General features: G+C 43.7%; 1 protein-coding gene across 6 annotated transcripts in view; it reads right to left on the bottom strand.

The window, feature by feature from the left end:
* IQCK (IQ motif containing K) overlaps positions 1–17988 on the bottom strand; it is a 163754-nt gene that overhangs the window by 117138 nt on the left and 28628 nt on the right. For all 6 annotated transcript variants that reach the window (XM_070761171.1, XM_070761173.1, XM_070761170.1 and 3 more), the window contains exons 7-9: positions 13675–13759; positions 10836–10947; positions 3441–3577 (exon numbers count right to left, since the gene is read on the bottom strand). In XM_070761171.1, coding sequence (XP_070617272.1) covers positions 3441–3577; positions 10836–10947; positions 13675–13759 — 334 coding nt within the window. The remainder of the gene's footprint in view (positions 1–3440; positions 3578–10835; positions 10948–13674; positions 13760–17988) is intronic.

Here is a 17988-nt window from a genome sequence, read left to right as displayed (position 1 = left end):
AATTAATGTAACCAGAAAAATACAGCAAATTCCCGGACAGAGAAAAGCAGACGAGAAGGAAATTTAGATAGTAATTCTGGAAATGAGTTGGATCAAATTTTCCCCGGGGCAAATTGGAAAGGAACAATTTGAATGACAGATGCAGCCCGAGCAATGTTGCTAAGTTCCATGTGATATTTGTTTTGAGTGCTGGATTTTATTCCCAGAATCGGGCTGAAAACATCGAATTGACCACCAGATAGCAGCAGAGAGCTTTCTGAGCTCTTTGCAGCCATCTAGAGGATGTCTTGATCCTTGCAGCCTAGATTCCAGAGCTCCAGCATCAAGTAACAAATGCCACCCAGCCAAGGGTCAAAGGAGAGAGTTGGGTAAGGTGCTGTCAGCTTGCTTGCTGGAGGAATGGAGGATGGAAGGCCATTCTCCCCACGGAGAAAGCATGATCTACCACGTTTTTCTGCATGAGGTGGGAATACCACCTTGTTCCTTCTTCCTTCCCTTTCAATTCCCGGGCTGCTTGCAAACTGCGCCTCTTCAAAGCCGACAGCAATCTTTCCAGTGACCTTTCACAGTGCTGGGGCCTACTAAAACATTGAGCATGCTTCTGTTCTACTAATCTTGGTGCATGTCCAGTGGTTTTAACTTCCTGTCAGCTGCACTCCTTTTCCACAGATGGATAGCTTGGAGGGTCACGCATGAAATACATAGAAAGCAGGGCTGGCCAATCAGAACCGCAAGAAGGTTTCTGGTTTGACATCATTGGTCCTGAGATGCGTATCTCCATATACATTCATCGACTGGTCAATTTCCAGTAAGCTTTTGTTCTGTGGGGATCAACTGGATAATGAGTTCTTCCTTCACGCTCAACTTTCTCAGATTTGGCGCAAACTCAAGAGGCTTGGACTCCCAGAAGTCTCAGAAACATTGAGTGGGGGGATTCTGGGAGTTAGAGTACATGCATCTGAAGGGCATCCAAGCTTAGTACTGTAAAGAGAATTCAACCATTGTGGCCAGTGGTTTGAGAAGGTCCAGGGTTTCCAGGTCTATGATTTTAGAAGGACAGTATGTCCCCAGAAGACATGACCACCTCCAGGCTGAATCCTAAATTAAGCAAGATGTTTTCTAATGCTAGCTAAAATCTCCTTTTTGGGGAAAATCCTGACTTTGGCCAATTTACTGCTCGAAGCTTCCGTTCTAACCCAAAGCAACAGAATCAGAAGCAATTAGTACATATGATAATTTGACTACACTACTATCCTTACCAGATAACCCCAACCGGTGCTTTTTATTAAAATGACAAGTGCTCTCTTCTTCTTCTTCTTTTGATAATATATGTAAATATTTATTAAATGCATTAATGTGCTTTTTTTATAACCTTCTCCCCTTCCCTTTCCTGTTGACCGTTGCGTACCATTTCATATTCTACGTCTCTGGAAGGGTTTTGAGACAATCAGTTGTGTACCATATGGACTTGTACATAAGAGAGATGAAATTTAAACAAAAAACGAGAGTTGTAAAGCCTGGGTAAGAATGATACATTTTATTTTCAAAATGCTGTTCTTAATGAAGAAAATAAAAATTAAAAATTAAAATAAAGAATGACTATTTACTTACAATGGCCTGGTCGTTATTTATTTGTTTTGTGTGGGGTTTTTTTGTTTGTTGCTGTTTTGTTTTGCTTAAAAGCTTTTGTGTGTCAATGTTTGTGCGGTGTACGGGTCAATGAGCACAGCTGCTGGCGGCCGAATTGGGTCCCAAGAGATCATTCTTCCTTTTTTTTTTTAATCCTTTCAGCTGCTAATGCTTCTAGAATTAAGGCGAGGGGGGAAGGACTTTTGCATATCGCTCAGCCTAAAGCTCTTAGGGTGTTTTCCCTAATACGTTTGTCTGTTAATTTAAAGGAACACATTCTTGGCCAGCGCTTGCAAACTGAATGCAGAGCCTGGCTTTGCAACACAACTTGCGGGCATAGTTCCCTCTAAGCTGAGCAGTGAGCAATCGCTCACTTAAAAATCATCATCAACTCAGAGTTTTCCAAACCTGCCCAGAAGCTGAGAGGGAAAGAGTGAGAGGGAAGGAGAGAGAGAGGAAGAGAGAAAGAGAGAGAAACAGATAGAAAAAAGAGAGGAAGGAAAAGAGAAAGAAAAAGAATGGGAGTAAGGAAGAGAGAAAGAAAATCAAAATCTAGTTTGAAACTAGCTCAACTATTTAAGTGGCATTTTGATATTGATAGAGTTGCCCTATTATGAGCTCACTGTTATAGACACACAGTACAGTATTTTACTTTGAAATTCTCGGAGGCAAAACAGGGTGGGTTTTTTGTTTGTTTGTTTGTTTGTTTATTTATTTATTATTTCTGTGCCGCCCAGTCCCGAAGGGACTGCTGCTCAGACACTATACTTTTCCGCCCACCCCCCAAAAAAAATTAGAGGGAACACTGCTTGCGGGGTGTTGAAATGTTTAGCAAGGACGACACCTTCTCTAGGTAGCTACCAGACAGCTGTGGCTTCTCAAAAACATTTGAACTTAGGACGCCTGGGTGTTCTTAAAAAGGCATCACTTTGATACATGCAGGTAACATCTATTGATATTTACTCTATGAAAATGAGAGCCAGTTTGATCTAGTGATGAAGGCACCAGGTCAGGAGGCAGGAGATGGTGAGTTCTAGTCCTACCTTAGCCATGAAAGCCAGCTGGGAAACTTTGAGACAATCGCCAGGAGACAGTGAGTTCTAGTACCATTTTAGGCATGAAAATTAACTGGATGACTTTGAGCCAATCACCAGGAGATGGTGAGTTCTAGTACCACCTTGGGCATGAAAATTGGCTGGATGACTTTGAGCCAAGAATGTCTAATGCAGTACTAGAATTCACCATCTCCTGGTGATTGGCTCAAAGTCATCTGACTTTGAGCCAATCACCAGGAGATGGTGAATTCTAGTACTGCATTAGACATGAAAATTAACTGGGTGACTTTGAGCCAATCACCAGGAGATGGTGAGTTCTAGTACCACCTTGGGCATGAAAATTGGCTGGATGTCAATCACCAGGTGATGGTGAATTCTAGTACTGTATTAGACATGAAACTAACTGGGTGACTTTGAGCCAATCACCAGGAGATGGTGAGTTCTAGTATCACCTGAGGCATGAAAGCCAACTGGACAAGTTGAGGCTAGTCACTCACACTCATCTCAACCCACTTCACAGGGTTCTTCTTGTTGTGTAAAAAAAATACGAGGAAGGTGTCTTGGATCCGTTCACCCTCTAGGGGTATTTATAAAAATAATAAAGAGTGGGATACAAATAAATAAAAAAGTTCTTGCAATTTTAGGACAAGGTCACTTCCCTTCAGCCCTCCACTAGCAAACTGATGGATTTGGGACCCTGAGCCTCTAATTCTGAAGAATGCAAATTTATAATTAAAAGAGGTAGATGTATCTTACCTGGGATGAATTCTCTGCAAGTTTGGAGTCTGATAACTGCTCCTCTTTGCTTTGCCTTCTGGTGTCTTTGACATTCACTGTTATAGTTTTTGAGAGATTTGGACTGGGATGCTCAGAATCTTCCAGTTTGGTGCCCACTGGGGAAAAAAAACCCACTCATTTTTGGTTTATATTATTAAAAACATTTTCAGCAGCCAAAAAATGTAAAATATTCATACAATGTTGTTGTGGTTAGCTCTGACCCTGCTCCTGCCCCAAGGACTGTGGATGTGGGGGAGACATCCACACGCTGCAGGCCTGTTTTGCCCCCCCACCCCCGGTGGAATCTGATGATGAAGGCTCCTCTGACCAAGAAGACATGAGTGACAGGGAGGAGGAGAGTGTGGCAGACAGCTCAAAAGGAGATCAATTATCTAGCTCCTCCTTGGATTCGGAACAAGAGTTAATGATACAGCCACGCATGCGGAGAGCGATGCATAGGCAACAACAACTGAGAGATTATTATCAAAGAAAATGAGGCCACCTGTGGTTGGGGTGGGGCTGTGGTCATTAGTGAGGCTGCTATAAATAGCAGCCTGTGGGTTTGGCCATTGTGGAGGATTATCTGATTGTTGTGTTTTGTGACTGCTTTACTGACTTTGACTTTTTGTGTGCTGATTTTTCCCTGCTTTGAAACTAAACCAGAGCAAAGTGTGTTTCACTTTGTGAAAGAAGAAGGACTGTGAATTGCCTCCCAGCTGCAAGATAAGTATCACAGAACTGATAAGCGACTTATACAAATTACCAGTTTGTTTGGAGACCAGTGCTCTTTGCTATACCAAAAGAGGGCTTGGTTTAAGTGACTTTTTATTATAAAGAACATTGTTTTGAATTTTCAAACGTGTGTGTGTCTGAAATTTGTACCTGTGAATTTTTGGGAGGAGTCTACCAGAGGGCCCAACAGAACACGATGTACAGATTGGGTCAGTCATCTATAAAACAACATTGAGGTGGACTCAATTCTTGGTGACTTCTGAAACCAGGGGTGTGCAACCTTGGCAACTTTATTAGAACCATGGACTTCAACTCCCAGAAATCCTCAGCAAGGATTAAAGGTGCCATTTTTTATTTATTTATTTAGAAAAATAGTATCTTTATTAATAAAAAGGGGGGGGGAAGGGAAGTATAAACAGGAAGAGAAAAAAGATAAGGGGAAAGGATACAAAATCAAGGAGTTTGGGAAAGTGATAGCATTATACATAGTAATACATAAAATTCTTTGTATCAATATTATATTTCTCAAACTATGTAAATAAAAGGTATCCTTATTATTACCATTTATATCATATATTATATTTGTAATTCATACATTTGATTTCCACTTAAATTCCAATTTCTAATGCGTATATATATATATTAGGTGCCATTTTTGAAAAACAAATCCAAGTAAGATTTTGTATGTCATAGAAACATAGAAGACTGACGGCAGAAAAAGACCTCATGGTCCATCAAGTCTGCCCTTATACTATTTCCTGTATTTTATCTTACAATGGATATATGTTTATCCCAGGCATGTTTAAATTCAGTTCCTGTGGATTTACCAACCACGTCTGCTGGAAGTTTGTTCCAAGGATCTACTACTCTTTCAGTCAAATAATATTTTCTCATGTTGCCTTTGATCTTTCCCCCAACTAACTTCAGATTGTGTCCCCTTGTTCTTGGGTTCACTTTCCTATTAAAAACACTTCCCTCCTGGACCTTATTAAACCCTTTAACATATTTAAATGTTTCGATCATGTCCCCCCTGTCAGACCTACTACGATCTTTCTGGCTTCGGCTGCCTCTCAAAGCACAATTTCAAAGACACCTACGCATGCCTGAACACATATACACTCACAGAACTTGGAGCACTGCAGCGGCGTTGACCTCTCTATGGGGTTGTGGGCTTCAGAGGGCTGCATTCTCAGCTGTTACTGACCAGATCAAATGTCCGTGCCCTCTCTGGCACCTGAGTGGCACTGGATGCAAACACACTCTTTTAACATTGAGGCTCATACAAGTGTGGATCATGTGGCTTGATTTTGAAAGGGTGGTTCAGGATTTGATGTGCCCGTGGACAACGGGTGGAGGCCAGTCGGGGGGGGGGGGGAAGCAAATTAAATGAAAATCTATCATTTGGTATGTTCTGCCGGCGTGTTTCAACCGCCTGTAATTACAGGGTAATTAGTCCAGTAGGACACACACCACGCGATAAAAGGAAAACCCAAAAGTTTTTATAAACAGAAAAACAGAAACAGCTCCCTTTTTAAATGTCAAAGGGATTTTCTGGTACACACAAGGCACAGGTTAAATGCAATCCAATTGCTCACCCAATAACTGGGAAATTGAGTCCAATTCTCAAGTCCAGAGAGTCCCCACACAATCTTGAACAGCACAAAAACCACAATCTTGACGAAACAATGAATCAGATAAACTGCCATGAGGCTAAAACACCAAGGTGCACTTTTATCTGTAGCACTAATTACAGCAGCCCCACCCAACCACAGGTGGCCTCATTTTCTCTTGTAATAATCCTTCAGTTGTTGTCTCCTATGCATCACTCTACGCATGCGTGGATGTGTCATTAATTCTTGTTCAGAATCCAAGGATGATACAGATGATTGATCTCCTCCTGGGCTGTCTGCCAAACTCCCCTCTTCCCTGTCACTCACGCTTCCTTGGTCAGAGGAGGCTTTGTCGGCAGATTCCATCGGGAGCAAAACAGGCCTGCGGCATGTGGATGTTTCCCCCACATCCACCTGTACATTCCTTGAGGCAGGAGCTGGGCCAGAGCTAACCACAACATGGTATAAACAGGAGTGTTCACCCTTGGTAACTTTAAGACTTGTGGACTTCAACTCCCAGAATTCTCCAGCCAGCCATGCTGGGGAATTCTAGGAGTTGAAGTCCACAACTAGTCTTAAAGTTGCTAAGTTTGAAGACCTCTGCTCTTGCAGAAACTTCTATTCATACTGTGAGTAACAAAGGGCAGGGCTGGGGAATTCTGCCCAGGTGGCGCAGCAGGTAGAGTGCAGTACTGCAGCCCACTAAAGCTGACAGCTAGATCTGCAGGTCAGCGGTTCAAATCTCATCACTGGCTCAAGGTTGACTCAGCCTCCCATCCTTCCGAGGTGGGTAAAATGAGGACCCGGATTGTGGGGGCAATAGGCTGGCTCTGTTAAAAAGCGCTATTGCTAACATGTTGTAAGCCGCCCTGAGTCTAAGGAGAAGGGCAGCATAAAAAATCAAACAAACAAATAACAGAGCCAGCATATCTCTTGGGAGGCACATAATGCCCATATTTTGCTTTATAAGTGTTGTGGTTAGCTCTGGCCCAGCTCCTGCCCCAAGGACTGTGGATGTGGGGGAGACATCCACATGCTGCAGCCCTGTTTTGCCCCTGGTGGAATCTGCTGATGAAGGCTCCTCTGACCAAGAAGACAGGAGTGACAGGGAGGAGGAGAGTGTGGCAGACAGCTCAGAAGGAGATCAATTATCTAGCCCCTCCTTGGATTCAGAACAAGAGTTAACGATACAGCCACGCATGCGGAGAGCGATGCATAGGCAACAACAACTGAGAGATTATTATCAAAGAAAATGAGTGGTGCTGTGGTCATTAGTGAGGCTGCTATAAAGAGCAGCCTGTGGGTTTGGCCATTGTGGAGGATTATCTGATCGTTGTGTTTCGTGACTGCTTTACTGACTTGGACCTTTTGTGTGCTGATTTCCCCCCCGCTTTGAAACTAACCCAGAGCAAAGTGTGTTTCACTTTGTGAAAGAAGAAGGACTGTGAATTGCCTCACAGCTGCAAGCTAAGTATCACAGAACTGATAAGGGACTTGTACAAATTACCAGTTTGTTTGGAGACGAGTGCTCTTTGCTATACCAAAAGAAGGCTTAGGTTAAGTGAATTTTCATTATAAAGAACATTGTTTTGAATTCTCAAACGTGTGTGTGTCTGAAATTTGTACCTATGAATTTTTGGGAGGTGTCTACTAGAGAGCCCGACAGAACAATAAGTTTAGTGAATAATAATAATAATATAATAATAATTTATTAGATTTGTATGCCGCCCCTCTCCGAAGACTCGGGGCGGCTCACAACAACGATAAAAACAATATTATGCTGGCACAAATCTAATATTTAAAAAAACCCTAAAAAACCCTATCATAATTAAAAACCAAACAGCACATACATACCAAACATAAATTATAATAAGCTTGGGGGAAAGGTGTCTCAAATCCCCCATGCCTGGCAGTATAGGTGGGTCTTAAGTAGTTTACGGAAGACAAGGAGGGTGGGAGCAGTTCTAATCTCCGGGGGGAGTTGATTCCAGAGGGCCGGGGCCACCACAGAGAAGGCTCTTCCCCTGGGGCTCGCCAGACGACAATGTTACTACTTGAACAACTGCAGGGATTCGCTTTAACGACTGGGTCAAGAACGTAAAATGGGGTGAAACCCAGCGTTGTCTCATTCAGCAACAGAAAGGCTCAATTATGGCAGTTGAGTTGAGGGCTACTTATGTTTCCGAGCTTCTCAGACGGCAGAGGATAGAGACAAGAATCAGACAAGGCTTCAACCTCCACAATTCCCATGCGGGACACGTTCTATAGGAAGAGATTAGTATTCCTAAACTTAGGAGAAGAATCTCAAGCATTCGAGGAGGAGAAAGCCGCGCACCCGTGCCAACGCACAACACATGCCCATTGATACGTTTCCACCCGGAACGACGAAGTTTTCAGGAAAAGAGAATGGTGGCTTTTGTGCACATTTTGAATGAAAGCTGCTGTTTGCAAAGGACAGATGTGCCATTTTCTGGGCGGTGTGTGGGGAAAGGGAGGGGGAAAAAAAACCTGAATAAACAATTTTGTTATCATGTGATGGGCCCCAAAGGGGGGGGGGCAGGCTTGTGAAATCCTCACAAAGTTCAGTCTTGGGTCTGCCAACTCATGGTGAGTAGAAAATGCCTTTAAAAAGAGGGGAGGAGGGGGGGGTTCTTTTAAACTAGAGGTCTTCAAACTTGGTAAATTTTGAGACACGTGGACTTCAACTCCCAGAATTGGGGAAATTCTGGGAGTTGAAGTCCGCAAGTCTTAAAAGTGGCCAAGTTTGGGGACTCCTGTTTTAAACAAATAGTCTGCAAGCAAAAGGGGAAATGTTTTTCTTTCCATCCGAATATGTGGGGAGGGGGATTTTTAATTATTATTATTTTTTGCATGCTGAAGCGAGGGAAGAGAGAATCCGTTTATTTATTTATTTTATTTATTTATTGGATTTGTATGCTGCCCCTTTCCGTAGACTCGGGGCGGCTAACAACAATAGTACAAAACATCATGGAAATCCAATACAAAAAACTAATACTAAAACAATTAAAAAACCCTTATTTGTAAAACCAAACAGACATACAAACAAACATACCATGCATAAATTGTAAAGGCCTAGGGGGAAAGAATATCTCAGTTCCCCCATGCCTGACGGCAGAGGTGGGTTTTAAGGAGCTTACGAAAGGCGAGGAGGGTGGGGGCAATTCTAATCTCTGGGGGGAGTTGGTTCCAGAGGGCCGGGGCCGCCACAGAGAAGGCTCTTCCCCTGGGGCCCGCCAAACAACATTGTTTTGTTGACAGGACCCGGAGAAGGCCCACTCTGTGGGACCTAACCGGTCGCTGGGATTCGTGCGGCAGAAGGCGGTCTCGTAGATACCCTGGTCCGGTGCCATGAAGGGCTTTATAGGAGTTAGGAGTTGGGTGGCTTATAAATTTAATAAATTAAACTAAATTAAATTTCTGTCGTTGCCATAACTTCAGGGAGAAGTGCTCCAATAAATGGTGAGTGAAGATATCTGGCATTGAGACACAAGGACCAGTTGTCTTGGCAGAACAATGCCACAATGTCCTTACCTGTCAATGAGTACTTCAGCTTTAACCACAACAATACATGAGCACACAAACTTAATGTAAACCACTGCAAACTCGACTGCAGAAAATACAACTGCAGCAACAGAGTGGTCAATGCTTGGAATGCACTACCTGACTCTGTGGTTTCTTCTGTGAACCCCAAAAACCTTAACCTTAGACTGTCTACAGTCGACCTCGCCCCATTCCTAAGAGGTCTGTAAGGGGCGTGCCTAAGCGCACCATTGTGACCTACTGTCTCTGTCCTACTATCCCATTGTCCTCATTTATCTCATTTATCTTTATAACTATACCTGCTATCTTGTACATGTTTAACTAACAAACAAACAAACATGCTAGCACACAAGGGATGGACATTGAGGGCAATTATCATGTCCTTCCTATGCAAAGGATGAAAAACATGTTTGGATATGTCCCAAAAAAAGAGTGAGTCAGTCAGTCAGAAAAAGAAAGAAAGAAAGAAAGAAGGAAGGAAGGAAGGAAGGAAGGAAGGAAGGAAGGAAGGAAGGCAAGAAAGAAAGAAAGAAAGAAAAAGAAAGAAGGGAGGTAGAAAGGAAGGAAGGCAAGAAAGAAAGAAAGAAAGAAAAAGAAAGAAAGAAGGGAGGTAGAAAGGAAGGAAGGAAGGCAAGAAAGAAAGAAAGAAAAAGAAAGAAGGAAGGAAGGCAAGAAAGAAAGAAAGAAAGAAAGAAAAAGAAAGGAGGTAGAAAGGAAGGAAGGAAGGCAAGAAAGAAAGAAAGAAAGAAAGAAGGAAGGAAAGAAAGGAAGGAAGAAAAAGAAAGAAGGGAGGTAGAAAGGAAGGAAGGAAGGCAAGAAAGAAAGAAAGAAAAAAAGAAAGAAGGAAAGAAAGAAAGGAAGGAAGAAAAAGAAAGAAGGGAGGTAGAAAGGAAGGAAGGAAGGAAGGCAAGAAAGAAAGAAAAAAGAAAGAAAGAAAAAAGAAAGAAAAAAAGAAAGAAAAAAGAAAGAAAGAAGGAAAGAAAGGAAGGAAGAAAAAGAAAGAATGGAGGTAGAAAGGAAGGAAGGAAGGCAAGAAAGAAAGAAAAAAGAAAGAAAGGAAGAAGGAAAGAAAGAAAGAAAGATATTCTAACTCCTTTATACTTCGACAAGTGGCTTCTTTCAAGACTGTACTTTTAAATGGCAAGAAAACTTTACCCATTGTTAGGAAGTCCGATAGGGAGAGATTGAAGGGGAGAAGAAGTGTTGGGGGGGGGGGATCTATCTCTGAGCAATGTTTTTCTCTAATTACATCATTTCTTTTAGATGGCGGTTATTCCCCCCCCCCCCCCATTTTGATTGGAAATCTTTTAACTATACACAAGAGTTTAACATCCTAGCGGCGAGCGTAAAATCCGATGCCGTCCAACAGATACGGTTGAGAAAAAGCTCATCTGAACTTATCGATCGGCCTAACATTTTTTCCCAGTTGGGACACTGACATCTTGAGGACCGGCCACTTCAGCCTCGTTACCTTTCTTTTCTTGATTGGCCCAGAACTCTCGTACGCGTTTGTGAATGTTCTTGGTCTCCCTCAAATGTTTTTGCCACTGGCGCAATTCCTGGACTTCGGGATCGCAACGGACCTAGAAATGGGAAACACACGTGCCTGAGTAAGAAACTCTGGAGGCATCAGTGGGGTCCATGTCCCCCTAACCCCCAACATTTCTCCCTTAGACTCTCCACGATTGACCTCTCCAGGTTCCTAAGAGGCCAGTAAGGGGCGTACATAAGTGCACTGGTGTGCCTTTCGTCCCCTGTCCAATTGTCTTTCCTCTCTTTCACCTATCATATATATTCTCTTCCTTTCATATATCCTCTCCTCTAAGTTCTCTTTCACCCTTATATATATATTACCACGTGTCTATTTTTCTTCCTATGTATTTGTGTATTGGACAAATGAATAAATAAATAAAATAAAAATAAAAAGTGCTTTTTCAAAAGGCAAATGGGCTATATATATATTTTTCCTTGGAAGAAGATGTTTCGCTTCTCATCCAAGAAGATTCTTCAGTTCGCGAATCTGAGCCCCAAAGGTGCTTTGTCAAAAGGCAACTGGACTTCTGTTTTTCCTTAAAGATATATTGCTCCTCCTCCCAGAAGCTTCCTCAGTTCTTTGAAGAACTGAGCAGAACTGAATAAGCTGCTTAGATGAGAAGAGAAACCTAGAAACCTAGAAGACGGACGGCAGAAAAAGACCTGATGGTCCATCTAGTCGGCCCTTATACTATTTTTATTTATTTATTTATTTATTTATTTATTTATTTATTTATTTATTTATTCATTTATTCATTTATTCATTCATTCATTCATTCATTCATTCATTCATTTATTTATTTATTTATTAAATTTGTATGCCGCCCCTCTCCGTAGACTCAGGGCGGCTCACAACAGTAATAGAAAAACAATGTACAATACAAATCTGATAATTAAAACTAAAAACCCATAATTTAAAAAACATGCACACAACATACCACACATAAACAATATTCCCTGTATTTTATCTTAGGATGGATATATATTTATCCCAGGCATGTTTAAGTTCAGTTCTTGCGGATTTACCAACCACGTCTGCGGGGAGTTTCTTCCAAGCATCAACTACTCTTTCAGTCAAATAATATTTCCTCACGTTGCTTCTGATCTTTCCCCCAACTAACCTCTGATTGTGCCCCCTTGTTCTTGGGTTCACTTTCCTATTAAAAACACTTCCCTCCTGAACCTTATTTAACCCTTGAACACATTTAAATGTTTCGATCATGTCCCCCCTTTCCCTTCTGTCCTCCAGACTATACAGATTGAGTTCATGAAGTCTTCCCTGATAAGAAAATGAAGTCCAATTGCCTTTTAAATAAGCAGATTAGAGACAAACGTGGCCTTGATGACTGAGAATCTTCACAGATGTTTAGAAGTGATATTTTTTAACCGATTGGGACGAAGAAACCAGAGAGAAAATAATACACCCATTTAACTTCTGGCTGTGGAATGATCTTTTGGGATCGTCCTTTATCCCTCCCTCCCTCCCTCCCTCCATCCATCCATCCATCCATCCATCCCTCCATCCATCTTTCTCTGATTGAGCAGAGACTGCTCAGGACAGAATAAACTACCAGCAGGATTACTTCTTATAATGGAAACTATCAGATGTCCGCTGTGTCTGGCTTAAAATAGCAAGAGAAGTATAAGTAGCAAATCTCCAGCCGTATCCTTTCGATTGACCTTTAAATCCAGAATGAGAGGATGTCTTTCAGACAACCCCCCCCTTCCCATCTCTCTCTACTCTCCAACCCCATGAGCTTTCCCGTGATGGGGGGAAAAAAAACCCAAGCAGGACCAACCAAGAGCACGTTGGGTCATAGCAATCAACCCACCAACCAGCCAACCAATCAAATGTACAATGTCTCTAGTAGAGGATTACAGCAAAGGCCCTTTAAGTCCATAATCATGTTTCCAGCAGAAGCTGGACAGCAAAGCCACGAATGGGACGTGCCAGTCAAAGGCCCTCCTCCTGTAGCCAGTGAAGGGCTGCAAACTTTTTTTACCACTTATTGTGTGGGTGTGGCTTGATGGTCATGTGACTGGGTAGGAGTGGCTTGACAATCATGTCAATCAAGCCTTTTTTCTCCCACAACCGTATCGCAACTGAGCAATGGCTGCTATGCAAATCGTCAGGCCCCCTGCATCTTCTGTAAACATGGAGAGCAGTTGGGTCTGAAAGGCTAAGCAGGTTCCCCTTGAGCTAAAGTCTGTCGCACAGAGGGAATACAGTGATCCCTCGAGTTTCGCGATCTCGATCTTCGCGAAACGCTATATCGCTTTTTTTTTTAAAAAAAAACCACTTCCGGGTTTGGCTTCGGGAGTCAGCTGGGAAGCGGCGCGGCTGTTTTAAAAGGTCGCAGCCGGCCTGGGGGGCTTCCCAGCACCCCCTCGAACCCCCAACCTGGGTCTTCCCAGCCGCCCATGCAAAGGGGAAACCCCGGCTCCTCGCTGATGCCCACCGCTCGCCCGCCCGCCAGCAAGAGGGGGAAGACCCAGGGAAGGTTCCTTCGGCCGCCCAGCAGCTGATCTGCTCGGTAGCGCAGCAGCAGCGAGGAGCCGAATCGGGGTTTCCCCTTTGCGTGGGCGGCGGGGAACGCAAACTCCACCATCTATGCATGCGCGGCCATAGAAAAAAGGGCGCGCATGCGCAGATGGTGTTTTTACTTCCGCAACCCTACATCGCGAAAAATCGATTATCGTGAGGGGTCTTGGAACGGAACCCTCGCGATAATAGAGGGATCACTGTATACAGCAAAATTACTATAGAGGGGTCTTACCCGATAACCTTTCCAGAAGGTTTGGATGATGTGGCCAGCTTCTTCCTCGGTGAGTAGCAGAGACAGAGGAATGGGAGGCCTAGGACTAAAGAAAATACAGTATTCCCATTTCAAAAGCTTATCTCTTTTCTTTATTGTTAGTTATATCTTATTATTCTTACAAATAACTCCAACTTATCCAACACACCTTCCTCCTCCTATTTTCCATACAAAAACAACCCTGTAAGGTTGGTTGGAGTGAGACCAAGGGACTGGCCCAAAGTGACCCAGCTGGTTTTCCTGGCAAAGGCAGGACTAGAATTCCCAGTCTCCTAGTGATTGGACTAATGTCACCCAACTGGCTTTCATGCCTAAGGCGGGACTAGAACTCACCATCTCCTGGTGATGGGACCAAAGTCACCCAGCTGCCTTTCATGTCCAAGGCAGGACTAGAACTCACAGTTTCCTGGTGATTGGATCAATGTCACCCAGCTGCCTTTCGTGTCTAAAGCAGGACCAGAATTCCCAGTCTCCAGGTGATTGGACTAATGTCACCCAACTGGCTTTCATGGCTAAGATGGGACTGGAACTCCCAATCTCCTAGTGATTGGACCAAAGTCACCCAAATGCCTTTCATGTCTAAGGCAGGACTAGAACTTCCGGTCTCCTAGTGATTGGACCAATGTCACCCAACTGGCTTTCATAGCTAAGGTGGGACTGGAACTCCCAATCTCCTAGTGATTGGACCAAAGTCACCCAGCTGCCTTTCATGTCTAAAACAGGACCTGAATTCCCAGTCTTCTGGTGATTGGACTAATGCACCCAGCTGCCTTTCACACCTAAGGCGGTACTGGAACTCCCAGTCTCCTAGTGATGGGACCAATGTCACCTAACTGGCTTTCATGTCCAAGGCAGGACTAGAACTCCCAATCTCCTGGTGATTGGATCAATGTCACCCAGCTGCCTTTCATGTCTAAAGCAGGACCATAATTCCCAGTCTCCTGGTGATTGGACCAATGTCACCCAACTGGCTTTCATGCCTAAGGCGGGACTAGAACTCACCATCTCCTGGTGATGGGACCAAAGTCACCCAGCTGCCTTTCATGTCCAAGGCAGGACTAGAACTCACAGTTTCCTGGTGATTGGATCAATGTCACCCAGCTGCCTTTCGTGTCTAAAGCAGGACCAGAATTCCCAGTCTCCAGGTGATTGGACTAATGTCACCCAACTGGCTTTCATGGCTAAGATGGGACTGGAACTCCCAATCTCCTAGTGATTGGACCAAAGTCACCCAAATGCCTTTCATGTCTAAGGCAGGACTAGAACTTCCGGTCTCCTAGTGATTGGACCAATGTCACCCAACTGGCTTTCATAGCTAAGGTGGGACTGGAACTCCCAATCTCCTAGTGATTGGACCAAAGTCACCCAGCTGCCTTTCATGTCTAAAACAGGACCTGAATTCCCAGTCTTCTGGTGATTGGACTAATGCACCCAGCTGCCTTTCACACCTAAGGCGGTACTGGAACTCCCAGTCTCCTAGTGATGGGACCAATGTCACCTAACTGGCTTTCATGTCCAAGGCAGGACTAGAACTCCCAATCTCCTGGTGATTGGATCAATGTCACCCAGCTGCCTTTCATGTCTAAAGCAGGACCATAATTCCCAGTCTCCTGGTGATTGGACCAATGTCACCCAACTGGCTTTCATGGCTAAGATGGGACTAGAACTCACCACCTCCTAGTGATTGGACCAAAGTCAACCCTCCGTGATGTTTACATCCCAGCATTCTTTTCCAGAGAAATACAAGCTTGCCCTTCCTAACATTGTAATATGAATTCTGTCCGTGCCTGTGCTGGGCTTCGTTTTTCAAATCACGAGGATTTGTCGGGGAACCGATCCAAGACTAAAGTAGGAAGGAGACACAGATAACTCGAGTCTGAAGGGGGAAGGGCTTCGTGTCCAGAATCAGAAAACCAGTGGCGGGAATCCTCACCCATTCCAGTCAAAGTCACCCCAGGTTTATTTTATCTACTGGAATATTAGCAATTGACTTCAGGTCGGATGAAAATAGAATATCAGCAGGGGCAGGAGCGAACTGGGCAAGCGAGAATAAATTATTTGTGGCAGGAGACAGCTGGGGCACCCCGAGATGAATCGGCTGACGCAGCAACATGTGGGGAATGTGCGAGGCGTGTGGGTTGCGAAAAAAATTATAAACGCTCCCCGAGGTGCATTGGACAATACGGCAAAAGTGCTCGGCTCATGTGGCAACTGGATTCTCCAGAACGATCTGGCGTTGCCTGGATGCCCTCACGCACCACGTTTTCAGTCTCAGGAGTGTTCTGCCGGGCTCTCTGATAGGAGCCTCCCGAAAATTCATGGATACAAATTTCAGACGCACATACGTTTGAAAATTCAAAACAATGTTCTTTATCACAAAAGTCAAAATAAACTAAGCACTCTTTTTGTATTGCAAAGAGCACTCGTCCCAAAACAACCCGGTAGTCTGTACAATGTCCCTTAAGCAGTCATTAAGTACTTAGCCAGCAGATGTGGAGAAACTTCACACCCATTCTTCTTCCAAGGAAGGGAGACACACACACACACACACGCTGCTCTGCTTTGGTTTCAAAGGCGTGAAAAAGCAACAAAGTCCAGCACACAAGATTCCTGACGAAACTGCAACAGATATTCTTCCACAATGGCCAAACCCACATGCTGCTATTTATAGCAGCAGCCCTAATTACTGGAGCCCCACCCAAACACAGGGGTCCTCCCTTATTTCCTGTAATATGGTCTTACTTGGTCTCTTCTACGCATAATTCTGCCCTTGCGTGGGTCCAAAATGTCATCATCTGAAGCTATAGAAGATAAGGAAGATTGACTGCCTTGGCTGTGTGCCAAGCCCCCCTCTGCCAAGTCACTCCCACCTTCTTCTTCATCCGAGGAAACTAAACTCTGAACTGATTCCGTCGGCAATAACACAGGCCTGTGACATGTTGAAGTTTCCCCTGCATCCACCTCCCCATTCCCTAGGGCAGGAGCTGGGCCAGAGCCAACCACAACAAGGAGCAGATAAATTTAACGCCAGGAAGAAAAACGGGAGGGCAGCTAGATTAATTATGATCCACATCAGCATGATATATTGTTCTTAGTGGGGTCCACCAAGGCAACTTGGTCAAAATGCTCAGAGGGTGCGGTTCTGTTTGGAAAAGGTTGCCAGAAATATTCCTTAAAGGGGTTTTTTTGTAATCTTTTGTGTTGTGGTTAGCTCTGGCCCAGCTCCTGCCCCAAGGACTGTGGATGTGGGGGAGACATCCACATGCTGCAGGCCTGTTTTGCCCCCCCGGTGGAATTTGATGATGAAGGCTCCTCTGACCAAGAAGACATGAGTGACAGGGAGGAGGAGAGTGGGGCAGACAGCTCAGAAGGAGATCAATTATCTAGCTCCTCCTTGGATTCAGAACAAGAGTTAATGATACAGCCAGGCATGCGGAGAGCGATGCATAGGCAACAACAACTGAGAGATTATTATCAAAGAAAATGAGGCCACCTGTGGGTGGGTGGGGCTGTGGTGATTAGTGAGGCTGCTATAAATAGCAGCCTGTGGGTTTGGCCATTGTGGAGGATTATCTGATCCTTGTGTTTCGTGACTGCTTTACTGACTTTGACTTTTTGTGTGCTGATTTTTCCCCGCTTTGAAACTAAACCAGAGCAAAGTGTGTTTCACTTTGTGAAAGAAGAAGGACTGTGAATTGCCTCACAGCTGCAAGCTAAGTATCACAGAACTGATAAGGGACTTGTACAAATTACCAGTTTGTTTGGAGACCAGTGCTCTTTGCTATACCAAAAGAGGGCTTAGTTTAAGTGACTTTTCCCTATAAAGAACATTGTTTTGAATTTTCAAACGTGTGTGTCTGAAATTTGTACCTGTGAATTTTTGGGAGGAGTCTACCCGAGAGCCCGACAGAACACTTTTGTAAATATGTCAAATTAAAGTGTGAACAGTGGGGCATCCAAGCACCATATTCCAATACAAACAAAACTGATCGAATTACTAATTATTAGAAGAGTCAATCAACTTGTGAAATTCCCATTACAATACACATCTATATTTGGTTACAAATTATCATTATTCAGTTATTCCATTCATTTGTCACTATTACTTCCAGTTTATCAACTACAAATGTAATACATTAATATTCCCTTTATTTATATCTTTTACTCTAGCTTTTAATCATATCCTTATATTAAAAAGCTTACTCTTTCTTTACTTTCTAATTTCTTAGAAGTTCAAAATATTCCTTGACGTGGTTCTGTGGCAGCTACTTTAAG

The sequence above is a fragment of the Erythrolamprus reginae genome, chromosome 9, assembly GCF_031021105.1.
Source record: "Erythrolamprus reginae isolate rEryReg1 chromosome 9, rEryReg1.hap1, whole genome shotgun sequence".
Lineage (NCBI taxonomy): Eukaryota > Metazoa > Chordata > Lepidosauria > Squamata > Dipsadidae > Erythrolamprus > Erythrolamprus reginae.
The sequence above is the reverse complement of the archived record's forward strand: the minus strand, read 5'-3'. Positions and strand labels throughout refer to the sequence as shown.